Source organism: Dermochelys coriacea, chromosome 24, assembly GCF_009764565.3.
Source record: "Dermochelys coriacea isolate rDerCor1 chromosome 24, rDerCor1.pri.v4, whole genome shotgun sequence".
Taxonomy (NCBI): domain Eukaryota; kingdom Metazoa; phylum Chordata; order Testudines; family Dermochelyidae; genus Dermochelys; species Dermochelys coriacea.
In genome coordinates this window covers 7,815,483-7,840,315 of record NC_050091.1, presented here as the reverse complement: position 1 = coordinate 7,840,315, position 24,833 = coordinate 7,815,483, and the positions used below count along the sequence as shown (strand labels likewise).

General features: G+C 53.0%; 2 protein-coding genes across 2 annotated transcripts in view; both read right to left on the bottom strand.

Moving 5' to 3' along the window:
- LINGO4 (leucine rich repeat and Ig domain containing 4) lies at positions 1 to 24,043 on the bottom strand. The gene is made up of 5 exons (XM_038383475.2): positions 23,789 to 24,043; positions 21,559 to 21,608; positions 19,125 to 19,354; positions 4,902 to 5,034; positions 1 to 2,772 (listed from the first exon to the last, which is right to left on the bottom strand). Exon 5 carries the CDS (start codon positions 2,758 to 2,760, stop codon positions 949 to 951), a length of 1,812 nt encoding a protein of 603 aa, XP_038239403.1. The 5' UTR covers positions 2,761 to 2,772; positions 4,902 to 5,034; positions 19,125 to 19,354; positions 21,559 to 21,608; positions 23,789 to 24,043; the 3' UTR covers positions 1 to 948.
- Positions 14,618 to 24,833, bottom strand: part of RORC (RAR related orphan receptor C) — an 80,362-nt gene continuing 70,146 nt past the window's right edge. Inside the window, exons 11-13 of the transcript XR_006276953.1 lie at positions 23,537 to 23,540; positions 19,062 to 19,068; positions 14,618 to 14,627 (exon numbers count right to left, since the gene is read on the bottom strand). The gene's annotated coding sequence lies outside the window, so the exon portion shown is untranslated. The remainder of the gene's footprint in view (positions 14,628 to 19,061; positions 19,069 to 23,536; positions 23,541 to 24,833) is intronic.

Below are 24,833 nucleotides of genomic sequence, written 5' to 3'. Positions count from 1 at the left end.
CAACCACAGTGGTTTTAATAGATTGCATGTAGCAGCACTCTTGGTTTTTGCCTGACATGAATAATTCACTGCAGATTGAGAGGTTTTAAAAGGGTCACGAGGAGAGGGGAAAGATGAATATTTTGTCTCCCCTCTGGGAGCCCATTAAGGATCTGGGTGATTTCAGGGACAAAGATGACTCCAGGCCTGGCAAAGACATTTCCAATTATTAACCCTCCCCAGGTTACCCCCATCATTTTATAGCAGAACTGCCAAAATCCCTGACAAATTGCCCCGCTCGGACAGTTTTATTATTTTCTGCCATGTTGTGAGAGCTGTTCCACTCCAGGGTAAGGAGCCATGATTTTACAATGTCCCACAAGATCCTTCCTTGTTTACCTCGCTGTTTTAGGACACATCCTCTCTCCACAGCTGTGGGACATTTATGTTTTCCCCCCATGCTTCCCAGCCAACACACCTCAAACCTGACCACTTCCTGGAGTAAGGACCATGGCTCATCCAGTTATTGAGATGTGACAGCTGCCCCCTGGGAACTTCACCACGCCCCACTAACCTCATTCCCCAGAGGTCCCCACCTCTCCAGCCCCTGCCAACCTAGGCGGGGTTAGAACCAGTGACCTAGAGATGAAAGTCTTCATATCCAGGCCCAACTCCCCACGCCTCCAAGTCCATAGTCTCTAGCTTCTGCCTTAACATGTTATCTTTACACCAAACCTGCACCAGTATCATTGCCAGGTCCCTGAGAGTCGGCCAAAAAGGTCAACTATAAACGACCTCTGCTTCATGCTGACCACAAGACTCCCCGGCCCCCCGCACTGCTACACAGGTGGAGCGTGGTGCTGGCATCGGCAGCTCACAGAGATGAACCACTTTTGTAAGTTCTCTGCATTTTTTCATTTCCAGGTTTACAAAGCTATGGGGGCCTGAGGTGAGAAAATGGCCCCCCCATCACATGAGTTTCATGGCAAACTTGCCACTGCCACTGCTGCGCGGCTTGTTCCAGGCCGCATGGGGATAATGAGGGACAAACTCGAAGGTGGCGTGATGCTTGACCTTCCCTTTGCTCTTGCTCCAGAAGAAGATGAAGATGAAGCAGACAGTGACCGAGCTGAGGAATGGCAGGATGCCCATGGCCAAGACTCCCACCAGCGTGCCCACATCGATGAGGGACGTCTGGAAGGCCTCCGAGCAGTTGGAGAACAGGAAGGAGTCGTTGCCCAACTGGGTGGAGGGCTTGCTCACGAGAAGGTGCGCCAGCAAAGTGTCGTTCCCTGCTACATTGCTGGCAACGCAGTGATAGGTGCCACTGTCCTGGGCTAGGGCATAGTCGATCTCCAAGGTGCCATCTGCAAAGACCCTCATCCGCCCCTTGTGGGTAGAGTCCAGGCGGATGTTATGAGGCGACACCCAGTAGACGGTTGGATGTGGATCCCCTTCGCCCTTGCAGCTCAGGGTTGCTTTGCCCCCCTCTTCCACACTCACCTGCTGAGGTGTCTTGTCTGGGATCTTAGACTTCCTGCAGGTGAAGTGACTGGGCAGGAGGACGTCAGAGAAGTCCTTGAAGACTTTCCCTCTCACCGTTGTGGGGCTCGCGCAGGCGGGCTGCTGCCCTCCAAAGTTAAGCCTGCGTCGCCTTCGGATAATCCATAGGAGCCGGCAGTCACAGGCCAGGGGGTTCCTGTCTAACCGCAGGATCTCCAGGTTCCCCACTGAGTGGAAGACCCCTTCTTCCAAGGTCCTCAGGGCGTTACCAGAGACGTTGAGCAGCCGGAAGTAGCTGAGTCCTTGGAAGGCACTGGTGGCGATGGTGGCCAGCTTGCCTCCAGAGAGGTGGAATTCCTGAAGGCGCGAAAGGTCACTCAGCCTCTTCCCATGGATCACCGAGATGGGGTTGTGGGAGAGATCCAGGTACCGGAGATAAACCAAATGCCTGAACGCCTCATAAGGAACGGCGCTGAGGTTGCACTTGGTGATGGACAAGGAGGTCAAGTTCAGTCCCAAGAGGCTGCGGGGCTCCAGCGTCGCCAGGAAAGGCCAGCGGTTGATCTCCAGCACATTCAAGCGATGCAGCCTCCGGAAGGAGTAGTTGTGGAGGACACTGATGTTGAGCACCTTGAACCGGAGCTCCACCAGGTGGTGAAGCTGGGAGAGGGCCAGCTGGGGCACGCCCGTCAAGTTGCACTTCTCCAGGGTGAGCTGCTGCAGACGGAGGAGCCCGCTGAAGGCTTGCGGTGAAATGAAGACCAGGTGGTTGTCCCCAGCCTCCAGCTTCCTAAGGTTGAACAGGTCTTTGAAGGAGTGGTCCAGGAAGATGACAATCTTGTTTTCGCTGATGTCAAGGATGGTGAGGTTAGGGAGGCCGGTGAAGATTCCAGGCGGGACGATTTTCAGCTGGTTACTCTTCAGCCGCAGGGTCATCAGCTTCTGCAGGCTGTTAAAGGCTCCAGGCTCGATGTTGGAGATGATGTTCTCGCTCAAGTCCAGCTCCTTCAAGGGCTGCAGGCGGGAGAACATGCCCTGATGCAAGGTCCTGATCCGGTTCTTGCTCAGGTCCAGGAGCTCAGACTCCGGGGGGATCCCGCCCGGCACAGTGGTCAGGCGCCGGCGATTGCAGAAGACAGACCTGTCCTGGGAGGAGCAGTGGCACCTGGAAGGGCAGCTCCAGCTGGATCCTGTCAGGAGGGCCTCCAGGGCAAGGAAGAACAGGGGATGCCAACAAACCCAAGAGAAGGGAGAGTCTAGGAAAGGCCCAGCCACCATCTTACTTGCTTCCTGCAAAACAAGAACATCCCATAGTAAGAGAACCGAAGCAATTTTACACCTAGACAGCAGCTGGCCATGGGTGCCTTGGGAGAGCCATGCAGCAGGCCCACCTATCTAAGAGCCAGACAGCACAGTATCACAAACCTAATACCAGTGCAGGGCTGGCTCTTTGTTCTTTCCCTTGGTGCCCATCACCATGGCGTCGGGCCAGGGCAAGTCACTGTGCTATCTCCCAAGGACCAAATCTGGGCCCCAATTTGCCTCTCGACCTGGTAGCAGGATAGGGTTAGCATTTGACTCTCTCTCCCTGCAAGGATGCTCCTAAAGTCACAATTCCTCCACAGCACCTGATACGTTGGCAATCTGTTGACCTCAGAAACACTTAAAGGAGGAGAGTCCCCCGTGGGCCCAGGAGGAGAAAGGGACTTGTCCAAGGTCATGCAGCACATCATTGGCAGAGCCGGAACTAGAACCCGGGTTCCTGAGTCCCTGTCCAGCCTTCCACCCGCTGGATCACACCACGGCTGATAAAACCTTTGCCTTCTGGAGAATGCCAGCTAACCCACAGCAGAGCTGACATTATCAATGTGATTTAAATGCCTCTCCATGTCCGACACGCACACCCAAGGCTGTATTTTATCCCCCACCCCCATGTTGGCAGTCCCGGTTAGCATTGCAGGTGAAGGACAATGGATCTCGCTCAGCACTGAAATTCAGTGGCCCTGGGATATGATGTATTATTTTTAAACCAGAGGACGATGCCGGGAACTTTTCCAGCCTCGAATGATTTATTAAAATGCAAGTTCCCCTCTAACGAACGCCCAAGGGGTAGAAAACCGTGTTCTCTACAGCTGCCGTCTGACAAGTTTGGAAGGCTTCAGAGCATAAATTCCTGCAGCACTGATGGGGGAGGCTACGATTTAGTCCCGGAGGTCGCAGAAGTCACAGAATCCGTGACTTCCAGAGACCTCCGTGACTTCAGCCCGTGGCAGTCAGGAGCTGCAGGGTCCCCGCTGCCCATGGTGGCAGGGAGCTTCGGGGTACCACCCTGGGGACCCCGCAGCTCCTCATTTTGTCATGCATATTTTTAGTAAAAGTCACAGACAGGTCACGGGCAATAAAGAAAATTTCACGGAAGCCCGTGACCTGTCCGTGACTTTTACCAAAAATATCCGTGACAAAATCTTAGCCTTACTGATGGGTTTTATCCACTGTTGGTGTCGCACCAAGCATCTTGAAAGTGTCCCTAACAGGACCTGGCGTTGGCAAAGAGGCCGCCATCACCCATCCTCGTCATTTGCTGCAAGATGCCTTTCAATGGTGCAGAGCCTTATCAGTCTGATCCCAGGGAGGGAGCTATCCCTAGGGACCGGTGATCCAGCTGCTTTCATTTTCGGCCAAGGCTACCATGGGATCTTGTTGGGCAAGTGAGTGATCTGAGACTGAATCCCAACTGGGAGGGCTGGGGAACTGGGCTGGAACGTCTGCCCAAGCTGGAAGTTACCCCTGCTGCTACTGTGGAGATGCCCCCAGGGACTAAAGCTGTTGCTAGCCTGTGCCTGGATCTGGCAGGAATGAAACACCGGGCACTTGCTTTTCCCAGACAGGCAGGGAAACCCTGCCCCTCGCTCGGACGTGGTCCTCGACCAGAGGCACTGCTGCTCCCGGGGGAATGCAGAAATAGCCTCCCTCAGACCAGTGCCCCATCTAGTGTCTGCCACAGGGAGGTGCAACAAACCCTGTAGTGCCGGGATAACCTGCCCCCGCCCCTTCCCCAACAGAGGGTTGGCATTAAGCCCTGAACAAGGGGTTTCTATCCGCAGCATTAAGAGGGATGCTCTGTCCCAGCACACACACCCCATTCCCACGGCAGGGGGTTTGGCTGCTGGGGACGGCAAAGGGTCTTCTCCAGTGGGTAGCTGGTGTTCTTCCAGCCCTTCACGGCAGGGTTAGGTGCCACCAGGCAGCTGTGCAAGAGTGCAGACTTGAACCCAGGTCTCTCCCATGCCAGCCCAGCGCGTCAGACACACGCCCCTGCCACGTTGTATGTGATTTCCCAGAGACGGGCGGCTTTTGTCATTTAATTCCAACCCGAGTTTCCAGCCACCATCCGGTGTCCTCCGGGAAGACACACTTACCTTTAATCATGACCCTGGCGGGGTGTCTGTTGGCACGGCCAGCTCAGATCGCAGCAAAGAGATTCTGGTTCGACTTCCGCGTTTCCCCAGGGCTCCCACTGGCCACGCTGTCCTTCTCGCAGGTCATGGCCCGCTGGGGAGAGAGAATCAAAATGGTCGGTGACTCGTCATTCATAGATGGAGACACCCGTCAGTAGGAACTATCTGCAAGGGAACTGGCTGGTTCTGTAGGACGGGGGCAAAGATACGCTCAGGTCCCTGTGAGTGTTTGTCACTTGCGCCCCGGGAGGCTGAGCCTCTGGAGACAAAGCGGGCAGGGATCTGATGCTGCAGCCTTAAAAACCCCCATAACTGCAAGCAGGAGGGTGCATTGCAGAAACACAGCTACTACAGAGGCAGCATGGCCCAGCGGTTAGAGCCCAAGCCTAGGACTGTGGAGACATGGGTTAATCTCCCTGTTCTGCCACCGACTCCCTGTGTGACCTTGCACAAGTCACTTAGCCTCCGTGCCCCCCTCTGTACATGGGGATAACAGTACGACCTAGCTCTTCCCCCCTAGATCGCCAAGTGTGTTACAAAGGAGGTCAGTATCATTATCCCCATTATACCGATGGGGAAACTGAGGCACAGAGAGGGTCAGGGACTTGCTCACGGTCCCCCAGTGGCAGAGCTGAGACTCAAACGCAGGTCTCCTGAGTCCCAGTCCAGTGCTCTATCCCTTGAAACACCCTGTCTTCCCCTGTGATCAGACAACTCAGCTGAGATCTAGACCCCATTGTGTCAGGTGCTGCACTGCCACAGGGAGGAACAGTCCCTGCCCCTGGCACTTGCTGTCCGAACAGACAAGATAGGCCAAGAGTGAAGGAAATGGGGGTGACTGTAAGAAAACAAAAAGTTGAAGCCCAGAGAGACTAAGTGACTTGTCCAAGGTCACACCTGGGATCTGTAGCGGAGCTGGGAATGGAACTCAAATCTCTTGGCTGGTTGCTCGGCGGGTTAGACACAAGACCCTGATTTCGCTCTAATGCCAGGTCATGGTGCCTAGTGCCCATTCTCTGCCCCATGGTATATTCGCCAGCTGTATCTACCACTGGCCCCCAGGGGATGATTGCCTCCCTAACCCATATCTTCATCTTCCTGGCTATTCAGCTTAAATTTACCTCTCCCTAACTTCATCCCGTTACTCTTCCTCCCCTCCGCCGATACTTCCCAGCCACTTTGCCCTCTGCTAGCACCTTCCACAAAGCACTTTAGAAGTGTACCTAGAACTGCTGACAAGCAGCCTCTTCTGGGGTGAGGTACAGCAGCCTTTAACAGCACGCAGCAACAGCCTGACAGGCAGGAGAAGGAGACTGTCTATAGCAGTGGTCCCCAAACTTTTCAGGGTCACGCCCCGTCCCTTACCTCTATCCAGCCTCCCCTCACCCCCTGAAGCCAGGGCTGGGAGCAGGGCCCCAGCTCCGGGGGGAGGGGAATGCAGACAGGGGCAAGGGGGCCAAGGCTGGGGCCTCAATTGCAGGTGAGACTGGGAGCGGGAGCAGGGACGGGGCCGAGAACGGAGCCGCAGCTGGGCCACAGTCAGGGGGTGGGTATGGGCACGGGCTGGGAGCCATGGCTTGTGAGCAGGGCCAGAGCAGAGCTGGGAGCAGAACAGGGCTGGGTGGAGCTCCCTCCCCACCTCCTATGGGACTGGGGCTGGCCTGGATCCTGCCATGCCACCCCCCGAACATTCCTCCGCTCCATGCCCCCCTAGGGGAGCATGCCCCACAGTTTGGGAACCTCTGCTTTCTAGGCAGGGCACTATTATTCAGGCTGAAAGCTAGATTTTAGCGCTCCTTGTCTAATAGTGGCTAGGGCAATGCGGAGACGGCTGTTATGTGCCCACGCTTGTACAAGCGCTGAGAGATGGTTGCATCTCCAATCCAGAGGCCTGGCTGGCTTCCTCCTACCCTGCCGGCTGGCAATTCTCTGTTTGCAAAGGCCGAGACGCTGTGGCTCTCAAGTCAGGCCAAGGAAAGCAATCTCCTTTGAGTGCCCCTGTGGCATCTTGCCAGCACATGCATTAAAACGCAGACATCAAAGCAAGGGATGATTGAAAAGGGGGAGAACATTCATCATAGAGGTGGGGGGGGCTTGGAAGGGGTGGGAGGACAAGAATTCATTGGAATGGGAGCTGTTGCCTTTCCCTACTCGACTAGGATGTCATTGGTGAAATGAGGTCTGGCACGCATGGCGCTTCCTAATGTTGTCTTTCTTTACCGGCTAGAGGATGGAGACAGATCCTGATCTCCGTGACGCTGGTGTAAATTCAGCATCACTCCGGCAGGGCTACTCCGGGTAGATCCTGGCACACCAGAGGAGCAGGACTGGGCTGTAGGTATAATTAAAAGGTGTCAGTTTTGTCCCCTGTTTTCAGAGAGGAACAAGGACTGCAAATCCCCTGTACAGCTCGGCTGGAGTTTAGCATCTCTCCACAAGATGTTCTCAGAGAGCAGAGGTGGCCTCCCTTTAAAAAACATTATGTTCAGTTCTCTTAGATTCCCAGGGCTCAATAATCTTCTACCAATCCAATTTCCATGTACAGAATCCCCTTTGCAATGGGATCCGAGTTCCACTCAATGCTGGTGAAGTCTTTCAGCCATGGAGCAATGATAATGCCCTTGAACTGCAGCTGCTGGAAGAGAAAGGGCTTCTCTCCTGATGTCGTGGCCAAATTCTCACCCATTCCGTCTGCTGAGAACGCTGGCTGGGTTATTCCAATCTAGTCTCAGTCTCTTTCCAATCCTCACTTGTTGTGGTGTCACATTGAGTTTAGATTGTACAGATGGTAGGAACGGTACGGTGTCTCTCCTTGCTTTTAGGATAAAGAAATATTTATATATATATATATGACAAATAAAATATGTTGCATTGTTGTGTGCTGCCGTGTTCCACCCCAGAACAGACTGCATTTTGGTGCCAGGCAAAGTGCATTTTTATTCTTGGACAAAACCTCCGGTGACTTGAATGGTAGAATTGCCTAAGTAAGGACTGCAGGATTTGGTCATCATTTGCAAAGCTCTTTTGGATCCTTCAGGGCGAAAGAAACCTTGGGGAATTATTATCCCTACGGCAGCTAACTGCAGTGGCGCAGAGGAAACAGGCAATGGAGCAACAGGAGGGGGGTGAAGGCTAAGTGAGAGAGACCCTGCATTTTTTCTTAGCAATTAACTCCCAAGGTACGACAAACCCACCCAACCCTGGGGGAATGATGCTTAAGCTACACCTGTCCTACACAGCGCATGCGCACATAGCCTCCCAGTGTATAAATGTAGCGTGCACCGACAGAGGAAGTTTTTCCACCAGTGTAGGAACACTACCTCCCTGAATGACATTAACTAGGCCGACCGAAGCAGTTTTCTGTGGATATAGTTGTGTCTACACCAGTACAGGGTGTCACCATAGCTGTGTCGCTGGGCAGGGGTGATTTTTTCACATCCCTGCCCGACACACCTATGCTGCTGTAAATTCTAAGTGTAGACCAAGTGTACAGAACGGACGGCATTTTCCAGTCGAAACCCCCCAAGAGAAACCAATTTCTCACCTACTCGTTTTGCCACGGAAGGCCAATGCTGACGGGTTGAAAACAACCGCTGCAAACACGATCTGGCTCCGGGATCATTTTGTGCTGGCAACACAGTTTTAATTAGTTTTTTTTAAAAAGGCCTTTTTCAGTAAAAACACAGCCTAAGTGTCCAAGCTCAGAGCTGCCAACTCCTAAGTAGCTCCAGGAGACAGATGGATGGTGATTAGATTCAGAGATCTGAGCAGAGAGAGATTTAATCAGGCTAATGCAGGTGTGTTGGCCAAAGAGAAAAGGGGGTGAGGGGCAGATGGGGGCAGAGACTGCAGTGCAAAGGAAGAAATGAGAACTTGGTACTGGCTTAGACCCAGCGGGCCAATTCTGCCCGGGGATTCTGCGACAGGCCCGATTCTGCCCAGGGATTCTGCGACGGGCCCGACTCTGCCCAGGGATTCTGTGACGGGCCCGATTCTGCCCTCCATTAGACTTTGCACCCATGTCGCTGAGCTGCCTCTTGGGTTGGGAACAGAGAGAATTTGCCCAGTAGTGGGTTTAAGCCACACCGCCAGTATCAACGCCGGGCTGATGTTCACCTGCCAGGTGGAGCCCATTCGCTGCTGGTGTTTAAAACCATAAATAAAGGATAGAGAGCTGCTCACTCTCTATTGACTCAGCGGGGTGAGAGCCTGGCTGGTGAGGGGTGTGTGAGGCATTCATGATACGTCTTCACTGGAGGCTAAGTCGGGCGTTGCCCTTCCCCCCTCTCCTGTCCACACACAAAACCATCTCCCCCAAGTTTGGTGCTTCCGATCCCAGCTGGCCTGGCTGGAGCTATAAATTAGAGCTCGGGTCCCCCTTTTACTTGGCCTGGGACCCTGCTCACTTGGCAGTGAGGATGCAGGTTAAACCCCTCGAGGGCTGACAGCCCTCTGTATGCCTAGAAGCACACACAAGTTCTCCCCCAATTGACCAGGGAAGAATCACAAGGCAGCTCCACTCAGAGCAGCACAAAGCACCATGGGCTGCGCCCCCAGAAGTCCACAGGGGAACGCAGCACCGGTGAGGACACTGTAACTTGGGCAGGGCTTTGCCGTGCGGCTGCTCACGCCTGGGCTGGGATCGATGGTGAACCTCTGTTTGCCTTACCCAGGCGAGGAGCCTTCTTCAAGGGGAAGGTGGAATTCATCTCTGTGACGAAGGCCCTGCAATGCTGTGGTCCTATTTGTGGGCGTCGGCACGTCCGGAGTGGTGCTACACCTTGTATTTCATCTTGAGTAACGAGAGCTCTGCAAAGACCTCCTGCGCTCTCAATCAATCCAGGTAACCTTTAGCTTTCACGGACCTTATCCAGCGCTCAGGAACGGCTGGCACGCACCCTCCCACCACCGCTCTGAGCCCACAGCCTTGTTCTCCAGAGTCTCCGCTTTCATTTTTTAAGAGGTCAGGCACGACTGGGAAGAAACGCTTTCTTCGCTTTTTTGGAGGTTCACCGACGGACTGTGGGGAACTTGGGACAATCCCTCGGCGAGGTCTGACTTGCCCCGGTCACCTCGGGGAGGAGCGAACTGTGACGCCCAGTGATGAGAATTTAAACATCAGCCCAGTCCGCCCTTTCCATTCCTGGCATGAGAGCAGAGCGAGGGACATAGATCAGGACCGTCTAGTATGCGCGGCGTCTCGTTTCGTGCCTCAAGTGGGTAACGTGCAGGAGAGGCCACCACTTATTTTCCCCCCCAACTTGGGAGGAGCTGAGCCCAAGGAGACACTGTCAAGCCCCACCAAGCATGAGCCAAGCCCAGCCTGGTCAGTGGCAACACAAATATATTTTGAATATCTGTATAGACTTTGTTATGAGTGGGGTCTCATTTTGGTGACTTGTGTGGGTGGAGTTTATTTAGTGGGTGGAGCCTGGACAGAGTACCGCCCCCACCCACCTGATTTTACACAGCAGCTCCAGTCATCTAATACAATTCCTGATTGTCCCTAGTAGAAAGATACCCCTCCCCTATCAAATAACTACTCCCTGTCTGATCTAGGCTGAGCAGATGTCCCGATGTTATCAAAACTGTCCTGATTATTAGGGGCTTTGTCTTATATAGGACCCTATTACCCCCTCCCCCACTTTATTCCCTCTCCCCAGTCCTGATTTTTCCGACTTGCTATCTGGTGACCCTAGTCTGATCCCATGTACACTGAGCTTTGCCTGGGGGCAGTCATTCCTTAGAAGTTCAGGGATTTATGAATGTGGCCACAACTCATAATTCTCTGAATAACCCTGTTAACCCCTTGATGAGCACTATACTACAATACCAGAGAAGCTGATAGATGGACATGTTGGGGTCCCACTGAAAACCCCACTATTGCCACCCGCAGTGTTCAGAAAGCATGAATCAGGCCCTTCAACAAAATCAAAAGAGTGGCTTAAAAAGCACGAGTTGTTGGTTTGTTTTTTTTTAAATAAATGTCGAATACTTTTGATTTGCGGTCTGCTTCGTGGGCCTTTTGGGGGCAAGGTGTTCGAGCTTTTCTCCCTAGTCACGGGGCTGGAAACTTGCTTTTAAAAAAGTTTAAATAAAAGCTCCTAAAAATCACAGCTCCAGGAACTGGGGCTATCAAACCTCAGAACACTGTGCAACTCATGGCATGTGCCACGTACACCCCCCCACCCCACCCCTTGTGGCCAGATGAGGTACTGCACATTATTCCTGCCCCGTGGGTCATCAATAAGTAAAGGATCCAGGCAAGGGGAAGCCAAAACAAACTAACAAAATAAGTACGTCCTCTTTAGGATCTCGGGGAAGGGTCTTAGCTCAGGATTCTGGTGCAGAGCTCCCAAGCTTAAAGTCCACAAAGTCTCTGTGTCTGGTCTGAGCCACAGCCCAGCCATTGAAGTCAGCACGGGTTCCACAATCCTCTCTCTTGTTCAGCTGCTTGTTCATATAGCCCAACCCAGCCTGTTTTGGCTCCTAGCTGCAGCCTGTATCTTAAAGGGGTAGATCATACACTCCTTCACATGGGGGTGTTTTCCGGAGGAGCCAGAAGGTACGGCCTACCCCAGTTAACTAGTTTTTTGTCACTAGAGGTATCTGAATGGGAAAATAAGCAAGAAGCTGGGGTAGGGTCAGTCCTGCTCAGATATCAATTCAGGGTGATTCCCATCAAGTCAGTGGCGTTCCTACAGCTTTACTCCCTCTCCAGCGACAGTCCCACGCAACACATTTACTCAGAAACAGGAGTGACTGTTTAATGATGGAATTAGTCAATTAATTAGATACACTCAAATTAATTAGAATTAATAAAGGAACAAGGCTAGAGTAAGGATCTGAACTCTGTATCCCAGACTCTCCCCCTCCTCACCCAATCACCTCGTTAACATCCAAGGGTCTGATCTTACAGCTGGGGATCCTCAGACCCTCACAAATCCCCCTGCACAGTGGGTCTCATTCACCCCATTTTACAGACAGGGCACATTTCAACCCATTAAATCATAGAATATCAGGATTGGAAGGGACCTCAGGAGGTCATCTAGTCCAACCCCCTGCTCAAAGCAGGACCAATCCCCAATTTTTGCCCCAAATCCCTAAATGGCCCCCTCAAGGATTGAACTCACAACCCTGGGTTTAGCAGGCCAATGCTCAAACCACTGAGCCATTCCTCCGCCCAGAGAAGGACTCACCATTGTTTGACGAGCAAAGCTGGGGAAAAAAACCCAGGAATCCTGAACCTACAACCTTGCCTCACTCATTAAAATACCATAAGGTATTTTACATTACGTCATTGGAAGACAGCTCAACAGCTCGCCTATGTCTATATCACTTATAATTAGCACCTCTTGGCCAGTCACTAAGTTGCCAATAGTGACTTCACAAGTTCTGGAAGGTTATTAATGTCCTTTCATTTCCCAGAACTTCGTCCACCCCTCAAATACCCGCCTCCATCTCACACCAGAGGATCTGATGCACTGCATCCATGCCAGCAGCTCCCCCGGGCTTTACGATCCTCCTGCCATAACACAACTGTTGTCTGAATGGTCGGTCCAGCCGTAGGGTTGGAAAGCCACCCCCTGCTGGCTGGCCTTTCGAATCTGGCCAATCAGCCACCCAGGGGTGGCCGGTGCGACGTAAATGAGGCTTTGTTATTTAGTATCGGCATTGCAGCAGTCATGGCCCAAGACCGCACCGCGCTCGGGGCTGTACAAACACAGAACAAAACCAGATGATACCTGCCCTGCAGAGCTTCCAGTCTGAGCCTTCATTTGCTAGTAAGGGTCTCGCATTCCTGGCCGGGGACAGTGTTTTAACATGAGGGCTCTGGCTATAGGCTAGAGAAATGAACTGCTAATTTCAACCCCAATGCTCCAATACATTCAAACCAGCCTCTCTGAATAGGGGTAAAGTTTCACCCCCCAGCCTCACTAGCACTGCCCTCACCTCTCAGCTGCCGTGACTTCGGAGTAAGAAGCAGCGGACTCTGGCTGATTTCCAGAAGGGCACCGTGGGATTGCAGGGGGTTGGGCTAGTTGAATCATTTCATCTTGGCCACATCTCCACTAGCGCCAAACTGGCCCAGGTGATCAGCAGAGGTGACAGGACTGCTGCATTCACACTGGGCTAACGGGTCCCCGAATTGTCCACCTGGGTGCGGGCTCTAGAGGGGCGGCAACTGATTTGGCAGATCAGATTAAACAAGCGCCTAACTCGAGGGTTTGAAAGGCCGAGAGGCAGGTAACTCAGGGAGGGCTGCAGGCTGCTTTTCATTCATGGCACACACCTGTCTAAAATTCACCTTGAGGCTGTTTTCCATAGAATTCAAAGCCGTAGGGCCAATCCCTCCACTCAGTTACACCAGGGTAACCTGTGCGAGCTGATCTCCACCGGCAGGGGATGGGCCCAATGTCTGTCTTCCTTTGCAAGGAATTCTGTTCTTCTCCGACTTACAGCTCCCGGAGTCCGAGAGGTCCAGGCCCCAGTGCTGTTCCGTCGATGTCACCCGGAGTTTCTCCCACTTGTTTTCAGCAGGAGCAGGCTCCGGAACAATTCTGTACTCTGGGCACACCCCAGCCTCCCCCAGCCTGACCCTCTGGGCACACCCCAGTCTCTTCTAGCCTGACCCTCTGGGCACACCCCAGCCTCCCCTAGCCTGACCCTCTGGGCACACCCCAGTCTCTTCTAGCCTGACCCACTGGGCACACCCCAGCCTCCGCTAGCCTGACCCTCTGGGCACACCCCACTCTCTCCTAGCCTGACCCTCAGGGCACACCCCAGTCTCTCCTAGCCTGACCTTCTGCACCGTCACCTCCCGGTTACCACCCCCTGAGCCAGCCCTCAGCAGCCACCGCCTCGTCCCAACCAATGGGAATTCTCAAACCGCGCCCAGCCTGGTGCGCTGGAGCAAACTGCCTCCTCCAACTGACCCTGTCACTACAGTTCCAAGATGTTCGCTCATTAAGCAGGAGCGGTAAGTGTTTGATCCAATAATTCCTGCGGAGTCTAGTCGAAGGCCCTTATCTGGCCCCCCTTGCTGTAGTACCTGAGTGCCTTGCCGTCTTTACTGTATTTATCTTCATGCACCCCTGTGAGATCAGACGGTGCTGTTATCCCCATTGTACAGATGGGGAAACTGAGGCACAGAGCACAGACGGGATAGATACACACAGGGATTTAGGCACCACTAGAATCATAGAATCATAGAATCATAGAATATCAGGGTTGGAAGGGACCCCAGAAGGTCATCTAGTCCAACCCCCTGCTCAAAGCAGGACCAAGTCCCAGTTAAATCATCCTAGCCAGGGCTTTGTCAAGCCTGACCTTAAAAACCTCTAAGGAAGGAGATTCTACCACCTCCCTAGGTAACGCATTCCAGTGTTTCACCACCCTCTTAGTGAAAAAGTTTTTCCTAATATCCAATCTAAACCTCCCCCATTGCAACTTGAGACCATTACTCCTCGTTCTGTCATCTGCTACCATTGAGAACAGTCTAGAGCCATCCTCTTTGAAACCCCCTTTCAGGTAGTTGAAAGCAGCTATCAAATCCCCCCTCATTCTTCTCTTCTGCAGACTAAACAATCCCAGCTCCCTCAGCCTCTCCTCATAAGTCATGTGCTCTAGACCCCTAATCATTTTTGTTGCCCTTCGCTGTACTCTTTCCAATTTATCCACATCCTTCTTGTAGTGTGGGGCCCAAAACTGGACACAGTACTCCAGATGAGGCCTCACCAGTGTCGAATAGAGGGGAACGATCACGTCCCTCGATCTGCTCGCTATGCCCCTACTTATACATCCCAAAATGCCATTGGCCTTCTTGGCAACAAGGGCACACTGCTGACTCATATCCAGCTTCTCGTCCACTGTCACCCCTAGGTCCTTTTCCGCAGAACTGCTGCCGAGCCATTCGGTCCCTAGTCTGTAGCGGTGCATTGGATTCTTCCATCCTAAGTGCAGGACCCTGCACTTATCCTTATTGAACCTCATTAGATTTCTTTTGGCCCAATCCTCCAATTTGTCTAGGTCCTTCTGTATCCTATCCCTCCCCTCCAGCGTATCTACCACTCCTCCCAGTTTAGTATCATCCGCAAATTTGCTGAGAGTGCAATCCACACCATCCTCCAGATCATTTATGAAGATATTGAACAAAACGGGCCCCAGGACCGACCCCTGGGGCACTCCACTTGACACCGGCTGCCAACTAGACATGGAGCCACTGGACATGGAGACACTGACATGCTCCTCACTGTCGCTTAACTCCTTATGAGCCTGTAGACAATCTGACTGGTGCGTCCCCTCGTGGCTGGGTTTAGCATAGCAGTGCTTTCCTCTCGAGCACCCCCTGGCAATGAGAAAAGGAGTACTTGTGGCACCTTAGAGACTAACAAATTTATTAGAGCATAAGCTTTCGTGAGCTACAGCTCACTTCATCGGATGCATTCAGTGGAAAACCTCCCAAGTTTTCCACCAAATGCATCCGATGAAGTGAGCTGTAGCTCACGAAAGCTTATGCTCTAATAAATTTGTTAGTCTCTAAGGTGCCACAAGTACTCCTTTTCTTTTTGCGAATACAGACTAACACGGCTGCTACTATGAACCTTGGCAATGGTTACTCCAGCGCTGCAGTGCTCCCATCTGGCGACTCGGCCTGCCGGCCAGGTCACAGTTTAGTGCCACTCCTTTTGGGGGACCAGGGATCCCAAGAGAAAGATGCAACAACCTGAGGTCTGCTCCTCGGTCCCATGGGCCTCACAGCCCTTCCCTCTGGGTTTTCCGCCATCCTTATCCCCTTCTCACAGGCCTCACGCCACCTTCCCCAGCGGCGGGTGGGGGAAGCCCGGCCCAGGCTCTATACTGGGTTCCAGACCAGGGACCCTATAACCGGCAGCTGACGTCTGCCCCGTCAGACCCCTTGCTGCTGCCTCCCTGCCGTAGCCTGTCAGCTGGCCTCTCCCACAGCCTCTCTAGGTTCACCCTTCTCTCCGGGCCAGAACCCCAGGGCTCCCCCCGGGAACCCACAAAGTACAAACTTAACCCAGCTACTGCCCTCCTGGGGCTTGACCTTCAACCTGACCCTCAATCAAGCCCACTGGAAGCCCAGATCCTGGAGGGGCCAGCCAGCTCCCCGGCCAGCCTCTGCACCCTCCAAGGCCAAGAAAGGGATTGTGGAATTCCTTCCCTGCAGCACCTCCTAGTCCCTGCTGCCTCTACCCCACTCAGCCCCTTCTCCAGCCTCCTGGTGCAGACAGGGAGCAGAACCAGCCCCTCAGCCCCCATTAACCCGTTCATTGCCAGAGCGAGGGTTCCCCCTCCCCAAGATTTCTGCAGTCAGGCCTGGGCAAAGCCGAGTCCTGACCCCGCTCCTCAACTAACGAACTGCTCAGCCCCCAGGGTGATTTTCAAATGAAGCGATTCCCCACCTGTCTCCCCTGCGGGGCGCGATCCAGTCGGAGAGTGCTGAGCACCCCTCGCCCGAACACAAGTCACTGCAGGGTGATCAGACAATGACACATGTCTCTCCCCCCCGAGCTGGTGGAGGAACTCAGCTTCAAATCTGTGCTCCGTCTGATCTGGAGCAGGGGCTTGGACCCAGCGTCTCCTACATACTAAAGGTGTACCCCTAACCACGAGGCTGTTGCGTACTCTCACAGCTCCCCCGCCCCCCATACCTCTGTTTTGCACTGCTTCCTAGCTTATGCAGTTTCCTGGTGCCTGGGGCTGCCTTTCCTAGGTGCCTAACTCTCCCCATGCAATGCACAGAGACAGAAGTCCCCTGTGTGAATCTGGCCTGAAGTGACTTGCTCAAGGTCACCCCGGAAGCCTGTAAGCAGAGCTAGGAATTGTACCTGGTTCTCCGAAGACCTTAGCTAGTGCCCTAACCACTAACCCATCCTTTTCATCTCCGGGGGGGGGGCCCAGATCCCAGCAGAAGGAGCCAGCCAGGAAATGACCCCCTGGAAGTGGCGACCTGCAGTTTATGACAGCGCACGAGAGGGACACGTTTCTCCCAGAAATCCAGGGACAGCACAGAGCCACCAAGGATTATTGACCGAGACAGAATTGCACATTAGCGACTCTTTAAATAGCCAACCTTGGCACGACGCTGCATTTACATCATGAAGTTTGATCGGTGCTAATTATAGCCCAAGCGAAGTGAGTTTGCTGCTTTTTATGATGCCGCTCTCCATATGACAGTTCCTGGCTTTGCCTTGAAACCAGCTAACACCTTGTTATTTGCACTCAGCCCTCAACAAGCCTGCGGCAGCGCCCAGAGAAACTGGCTGAACTCCTTTAAAGGGCCCCGTGGCCAAAGACTTGTAGCGCTCCCAAAGATCTCCGCCCCGTTGAAGATTTCCGGATACTAGTTACCCTCCAGCTGTCCAGATTTTGGTCTCTCTGTGTCCCAATGCTGGGACAAGGGGATGCTCAACGAAATGAAAAGATGACAGAAGGAAAGACCTTTTCACCCAATGTGTGACAAGCCTGTGGAACTTACCACTACAGGAAGTGGCTGAAGCCAAGAACTTAGCAAGATTCACAGAGGGACTGGACATTTATATGGATAACTAGAAGATCCAGGGTTAGTGTAGTTATTGCTAACAATCCCTTTGGCAGAGATATTACCCCGTGTGCTTCAGGGCTTAAGCCAATCTCTAAGGCACGGCTGATAGCAGCTGGTGCTGGCCAGCGTCAGAGACAGGGCACTGGACTCGATGGCCCTACCCATCCTTACTCACACCTTACTCCATGAATAGTCTGGTTCAAATCAATTGGATGAGGCTGTAGGAGATAATTGGGTTTATTTAACGCATCAGAACCAAATATCTTAACTCAATGCACCTGCCTTTCCTTCTGCACAGCTGAATTTGTGGCTGATCAACACGTAAATGCCAGTTATTTTTAAAACCCGCCGAGCCAGCCCCTCAACTGAGGTACACTGGCAAGTCAAACTACTCGGTGAGTGGAGCCGTGCTGGTTTGCAAACATTGAGGGTCTATCCCAATGTATTAGGTTTATCATGCTCTGGATTAACACTAAAGACTTATATATTCTTCCAGCCGGCAATGCCATTTATCTCAGAAATGTGCATTAGAAATTAGGATATTCACACACGATCACAGCCATGTGCCCTTACAAAAAAGAAAAAGATTGATTAACAAGAGGCTAAAGAAAAATCACCCCGTTTCTCATTCGGAACGGCATTTGACTAAAAGCAGTAGCACATGGAAATGTTTGTGAAGTCTCTGTGCTATACTGTAGCATGCAAAACAACCCATTATTTGCAGAGTTGCTGCTAAGCATTTTAACTCAGGTCGAACTTGGTAACATCCTTGCCCTGGATATTAAAAACATATTGAAAAAGTGATCAGTCTGCAAAGCGCCAGACAAAAACATCGACCAAGCCTCCCAGGAGAATTTAGCCAGCATGCAATTTGGCGACAGGCAACTGGAACCAATGTCTGCTCTCTGTTTTAAGGTAAGCCCTTTTGTGTTGGAAAAGCTAGAATGGAAAGGGCAGAACTGAAAAATCGGGCTGCCCGAGTGAAATGAACCAGCTGTATTTAAGGAACAAGATTGCATCGCTTTTCCTCATGGCAAGCTGCCCCATTTCAGGATCTCAATTTCTCCAAAATATTGACCCGGCCGGCATCTCTCTCCTAAGCCAATGGAGTTCCACTCACTGATTTTTTTCAGAAGGGACGGCTGTAATCACTGAGTCCGACATGCCGGTGACAGGTAGGTCCCAGGTCATGGAACAAGCTGGGTTCTGTGTTTTCTAACCCTCTCCATAATTTTCAGTGATGCTCTGACTGATACCAGAGTCTTTTTGGTTCTCAATGGAGCTCTGCAGGGGATCTTGCAATGCACGTATCCCCCCTCCCCCCGACCCATCAGCTCCAAGGACCAATCTCCCCAAAGTCTGGGCTTCTCCAGAGAGAAGGACACCCCCAAACCCACCTCCATGCCCTGCCACCACAGGCTTTGCAGCGACGTGCTGCTGCCCCCATTCCCAAGGCAAAACCCAACCAAGAGGCAAAAGAACTGTTTTGCAAATCAGTTGCCTTCCTCCCACTGCTAGCAGGGTCGAGGCTGCAGCTCAGGGCGGCTCAGAACGCAGCGCCTTCGAGCCTCTGTCCATCGTGAACAGGTAGTAGAGGGCACCCGGCAGCTTCTTACCTGGAGCATCTGGTGCCTGCAGGAGCGAGGATGCTTCTGGGTTGCATGATGACAGTCGTCAGTGTGTGTCTTATCCCTGCTCTCCTCTGCTGCTGCCTTTCAACCACGTGGCTCTCACTTTTCCCAGGCAATGTGCCACCCCAGGAGAGCTCGCTTGTCTCATGGCTGCTGCCTGCCAGGAAGATTTCTTCATACAGAATGACAGGTTTCAGAGCAGCAGCCGTGTTAGTCTGTATTCACAAAAAGAAAAGGAGGACTTGTGGCACCTTAGGGACGAACAAATTTATTTGAGCAGAGATCAGCCCCCGCCCCTTCCCCTATAGAAATGGAAAGGGTGCCAAAAAACAGAAGGAGGGACAGGGAGGGAGGCTGCAACTGGCCTGCTGCTCCGGGGCTTGGCTGCAGGATGCACAGGGCAGGGAACCCGCCATCCTCATTGACTTCTGTAGGTAAGGTCATCAAGGGTTCACTGGGTTACGCAGAGTATTATGGGTTGGAGTCATGCTCCACACAAACCCGCTTAGTTCCTGTTTGGTTAGTGGCATAAGGATTCCCCCTATCCGTGGGGGGGGGTCTCCCCCCACCCAGCAACTCTCTGTTGTGATGCAGTTAAATAAAGCAACAAGTTCCCAGCCTGCAGTCCTGGGAGTAGACTTTCCCCACGCCCCCTTTTCTTTGCACTTACTGGTTGGGTTGCCAACTTTCTAATCGCACAAAACCGAACACCCTTGCCCAGCCCCCTGTCCTGCCTCTTCCCCAAGCCCCCACCCCTGCTCACTCCATTCCCCCCTCCCTCGGTTGTTCGCCCCCCGCACTCGCTCATTTTCAGGGGGTGGGGGCAGAGGGCAGGGGGGGGAGGTGAGGGCTCTGGCTGGGGTGCCAGCTAGGGAGTGGGGCCGGGGAGGAGGGGTTTGGGCTGCAGGAGGGGGCTCCGGGCTGGGGCCAAGGGGTTTGGAGTATGGGAGGGGATTCTGAGCTGGGGCAGGAGTGCGGGAAGGAGTGCAGGGTGCAGGAGGGGACTTAGGCTGGGGCAGGAGGTTGGGATGCAGGGTGCAGGCTCTGGGAGGGAGTTTGGGTACAGGAGGGAGCTCATGGCTGGGGCAGGGGGTTGGGGTGCGGGATGGGGTGCAGGCTCCAGGTGATGCAGATCTCAGGCAGCTCCCAGAAGCAGCGATGTGTCCCTTCGATTCATGGAAGCACGACCAGGCGGCTCTGCACACGCTGCCCCCGTCCACAGGCACCACCTCTACAGCTCCCATCGGCCAATCGGAGATGCAGAGCCGACGCTCAGGGTGGGGGCAGTGTGCGTGGAGCCCCCTGGCCGTGCCTCCATGTAGGAGCCAGAGAGACATGCCGGTTGCTTCTGGGAGCTGTGTGGTGCTGGGTAGGGAGCCTGCCATCTACACGCCAACCGGACTTTTAACAGTCCAGTCAGCAGTACTGACCGGAGCTGCCAGTGTCCCTTTTCGACTGGGCATTCCAGTCAAAAAACGGACACCAAGCAACCCTACTTAGTAGTCCCTTTACCAAGTCTTCCCTGAGATCTGTGGTACTCAGCATCTCGCAGGATTGGGCCTCAGTGAGCCAGCAATTATTTTTTAAACCCTAAGACGGCCGCTTGTCAGCCAGGGGGATTCCCTTGTAGCAAAAGAGAACGTGACTATCACCTTTTCCTTGTTTCCACTGCAGCACTGTTGTTGCTGGCCTGGCATGAAATATCAGCAGTGCCAGGGCTGAGCCCCAACACCTCTGGGCTTGGCAGTTCACAGCCCCAACACCTCTCGGCTTGGCAGTTCGTAGCCCCGGCACCTCTGGGTTTGCTGCATCCGTTTTGAATGTAAAAAAAATTGCTTGGGGCCCAGCACCTCTTTCATAGCAAATTAAGCACTGAATATCAGCATAGCTAAAGCCTATGAACACTGCATTGACTCATGTTGCAGTTGCCAGGGTATGAAAAGAAGGATTGGAAGGGTCAACATCTACCAGATTGGGAGTCGGTGCCCCATAGAAAGGGTGATGTTAAAAATACGTGACTAATACGATCATGATTCTGTAGGGCCTTTCAACCTAGAGTGCTTTCTGCCCAAGAATCACTTCCATGGGAATGCAGCCACCTCGGGGATGGAACGCAGCAGTTAACAGCACACAGCAACGCTGTGCCAAAGTTCAGGACAGAGCAAGACAAGTGCCTTGGTGTGTATAGCAGCTTCATCCTAGGGACTGAAGCTCTGAATGAGAAGGGATCCCAACGGTAAACCTTTAAAACATTATAATCAAAAATACCCTCTAGGCTGTTCTCGCTCCAAAGTGGGGTTGTGTGGCAAATATTGATTTCTATTTGACTTCCTGGGTGCAGAGAGGGAAAAGATGGTTAAACCGGGGAGTAGGGGCACAGAAGACCTGGCTTTAGCCCTTTGCTCTGCCATCGACTCACCGGATGGTGCTGGGGAAGTCGCTGCATCTCGGCGTGCTGCAATTCCCTGTCTGTAAAATAGGGATAATGTACATTTCTTCCACCTTTGTACGCAAACTTTGGAAACAAAGCTCCTATGGTATGTGTATGTACCGCACCTAGCGCAACAGCGCCCTGATCTCCATGGAGGCTAAGTGATGCCATAAGCTGCTTGGATACCTTGTGCTAGGCACAGTATAAGAACCCGAGGAGAATAGTAATAAAAATATAGGACTAAAATGGTGCTCTTCTCCCCATAAGACACTTCGGAACTGTTGTTTTCCTCCTTAATCTTTGCTATCTCAGGGATGCATTTTCCTTGTAGAATATATCCCAGCCCTTTAGTCCTTAACGAGCACAAGGGCCTTGGACAGAGCTGAAGATGCTCAGTGCAGAGCTCACAAAACTGGTTTGAACCCCCTGGGCTACGTTTCCTACCATGAAGTCGGCAGTGTACTAAAGTGCAGAGCTGAGCGTGTAGCTGGAGGGCTGGACATGGGGTCTAAGGCTGCCACAATGACGCTGCTGTGGCAGGCGCCACCAGGTGGCGCTGAGATTCGTGGTCTTTCAAGTTCATTGTTCTTGGCGCGCAAGCAAGGTTTTAGTCTTGGGATTTGAATTTTCCAAACGGCAGGTGTTTAAATTCTCAACCAGGATGGTGCATTAAGTTAGCTTTTGTTATTACTCCATTGCATTCACCTGTGTTGCATACATACACACAGGGGGAGTTGGTAGTGCGCCCTATATTTACGTTGTCTAACGTTTTCCATTATAATGGCTTCTTGCTATGTTTTCTTTGAGAGGCTCGTACACCTCCATTGTTTGCAATACACCTTTGCTATTCAGCAGGGTGAATACCCTCAGGCCAGGGAAAAGTTGGCAGCCTGGCAAAATAACTGTACATTCTCATGCTGTACTGAGAACTCCTCAGAGGTGCAGCTTGCCCTTCTTTGGGGGCACCACATGGGGCAGGAAGCAGGCCAGACTCCCCGGTAAATATTTTCCCCACATCTAGCATGTGACCCCAGCTTTCCCAAGCATGAGGCGAATGCTCTAACCACTGGACTATCCTTCCTCATCAGAAAAGCAAGGCCTCCTGCCACCCCAGCACACCGTGGCTTGATTTAAGGCAGATTTGGGAGAAAAGATGCTCCCTTCCGCAGTAGGATGCCAACAATTTGAACTGGCCTTGCTTGGCTGGTGGGATCTGGCAATATCACGCCCCTAGGCAGTGCTCTGAGGAACCCACACTGCAGGGGCAGAGCCCCAAGCCTGGCAGGACAAAGACAGACCCACCATTAGTCAAGAGGCCTTGCTGTGAGGCCTTGCTGCTCGGTGACGCTGCATGAGCTCTTAGCTCCTCCACTGGACTCCAGTGAGGGACTCTCCCGCCTATGCCATCTGCCTCCCCACCCGGGGGCTGCCCACAGATCACTGGCTGCCTCTCGCCCTGGTGGGGTTCCCTGCCCTGGGCCTGTTTGACCCCACCCTATGGTGGCAAACCAGGAGGATCTGTAGCGAGGAACTTATGGGATTGCAGGTCGAGTCAGGGGGAAGCCTGTGGCCATCCCCATGATGGAACAGCCTGACACGAGGGGGGTCCCTACTGTAGCAGAGACTCTGGTTTTTGAAACGTGACTAGACAGTTCCCTAGAGTGCAGCCAGGACACTGGGACAGCCTGACAGATGGGCCAGTGCTCCCCAGCCCCAGCCCTTCCAAGGTGTGAGCAGATTGTAACTCGCCTCTCTATTTTTTGTTAGCTCCTCGGTGTTTGGGCGTCATCTGTGCGTGCAGCACCTGCCGTAGCGGGGCCCCAATCCGGGCCGCCACGTGCTACAACGCCACAAACGTCACACAAAAGCCTGTGCCCTTTTGCCACGGTCACTGAGTCCCCTCGCCGCAGGGCACCCCCTGCAGATGGCTGCTGAGGCTCTGTGCTGGTTTCCCACTCGGGGGCACAGTCCTCAGGCCATTTCTTTGGGAGTCACCAACTAAAATGTCTGAACAGCCAGAAATGTCTGAACACAAATGAGACCCTTCTGCCCTCTCTGGGGCTGTTGTCTTCAAGGTTCAGCCTGCAGCCCCCTTTGCTAGGGCTGGTAGGGAAACCCAGCTCCCCCCTCACCGCAGGGCTCTGCGGCCCTGCCCTGAACAGCTAGCTCCACTCCGCCCCTTTACCAGGGCTGCAGTTTTACCGGGGCTATTTCCCACCTTGTTGTTTTTTTGTTGCCTCTCTGGGTCTCCTAATCTCTCCCATTTAGTCAGGGTCTCTCTTGTCCCAGGCCCCCTTGTCTCTGCTCTCAGCTTCCTTTCCTACCCTAGCTCACCATCCAGCTCTGTCCCCAGCTGCCCTGCATCAGGGCTTTAGCCTGGCTCTTTATGGGCAATTCCCTGATTCCACTCAGGTGCGGCTCGTTCTGTGATGAGGTTGGCTTAGCTCCAGGCATCCCAGCCTAAGGGGCAAACCACCGCGCTACCCTCCACCCCACTGCTCTATTTCTGTCCAGCTGTTCCCCCTTGTCATAAACCCTGACTGGGACCTCTCTGGGGCAGGGACTGTCCCCTTTTTATTACTGTATATGGCACCTAGTGCAAAGGGGCCCCGAGCCCGCCTGGGGAGCCCCCACTGTCGCCAGCTCCAAGCGTTTGGAAAATCACGGGCGCGGTTTAATAATCCTGAGAATTTTAAAAGTAATCACTGGGGGGAGGCTGTTCCTGAGCCTTTCAAACCTTCCACTGCACACACAAGGGCGAGCAGCTTTGTTAAAAAATGAAATCTTCGGTCATTCTATGACTCTAGAAGGTGGGGCTTTAATAAAACACTTTCATGATCAGCTCTTTGGGGCCGTGTCTGTACTGCGCCTAGCACAGTGGGGCTCTGATCTGTGACCGTGACTCCTAGGTCCTACCATAGTATAAGCAGATTTCATAAGAGTTTAAGGCCAGACAGGACCATTAGCCTGGCTTCTTGTGTACCACAGGCCAATAAATGTTCCTTCAAACAGCCCTATATAAGCCCCAAAATTCTAATTAGACTAAAGCATTTTGGTCCTCGGGAGACTGAAGCATTGTGCAGCACAGACAGAGACCAGGAAGGGACTGAAGTGTCATCCATGCCCAGCGCGCTTGCAGTGGCAGGGAACTGGCTTGGTGAGATATGCCCAGCAGGCAAACCGAGCTCCATGCCCCAGAGGACGGTGAAATTTAGTAAATAACAAAACGGCCCTAGACTCGTGATAAAACCACAAGAGTTTGC

What these genes read in the sequence shown, in the direction of transcription:
- LINGO4 (XM_038383475.2), bottom strand. Translation starts at nt 2,760, where the DNA reads ATGGTGGCTGGGCCTTTCCTAGACTCTCCCTTCTCTTGGGTTTGTTGG.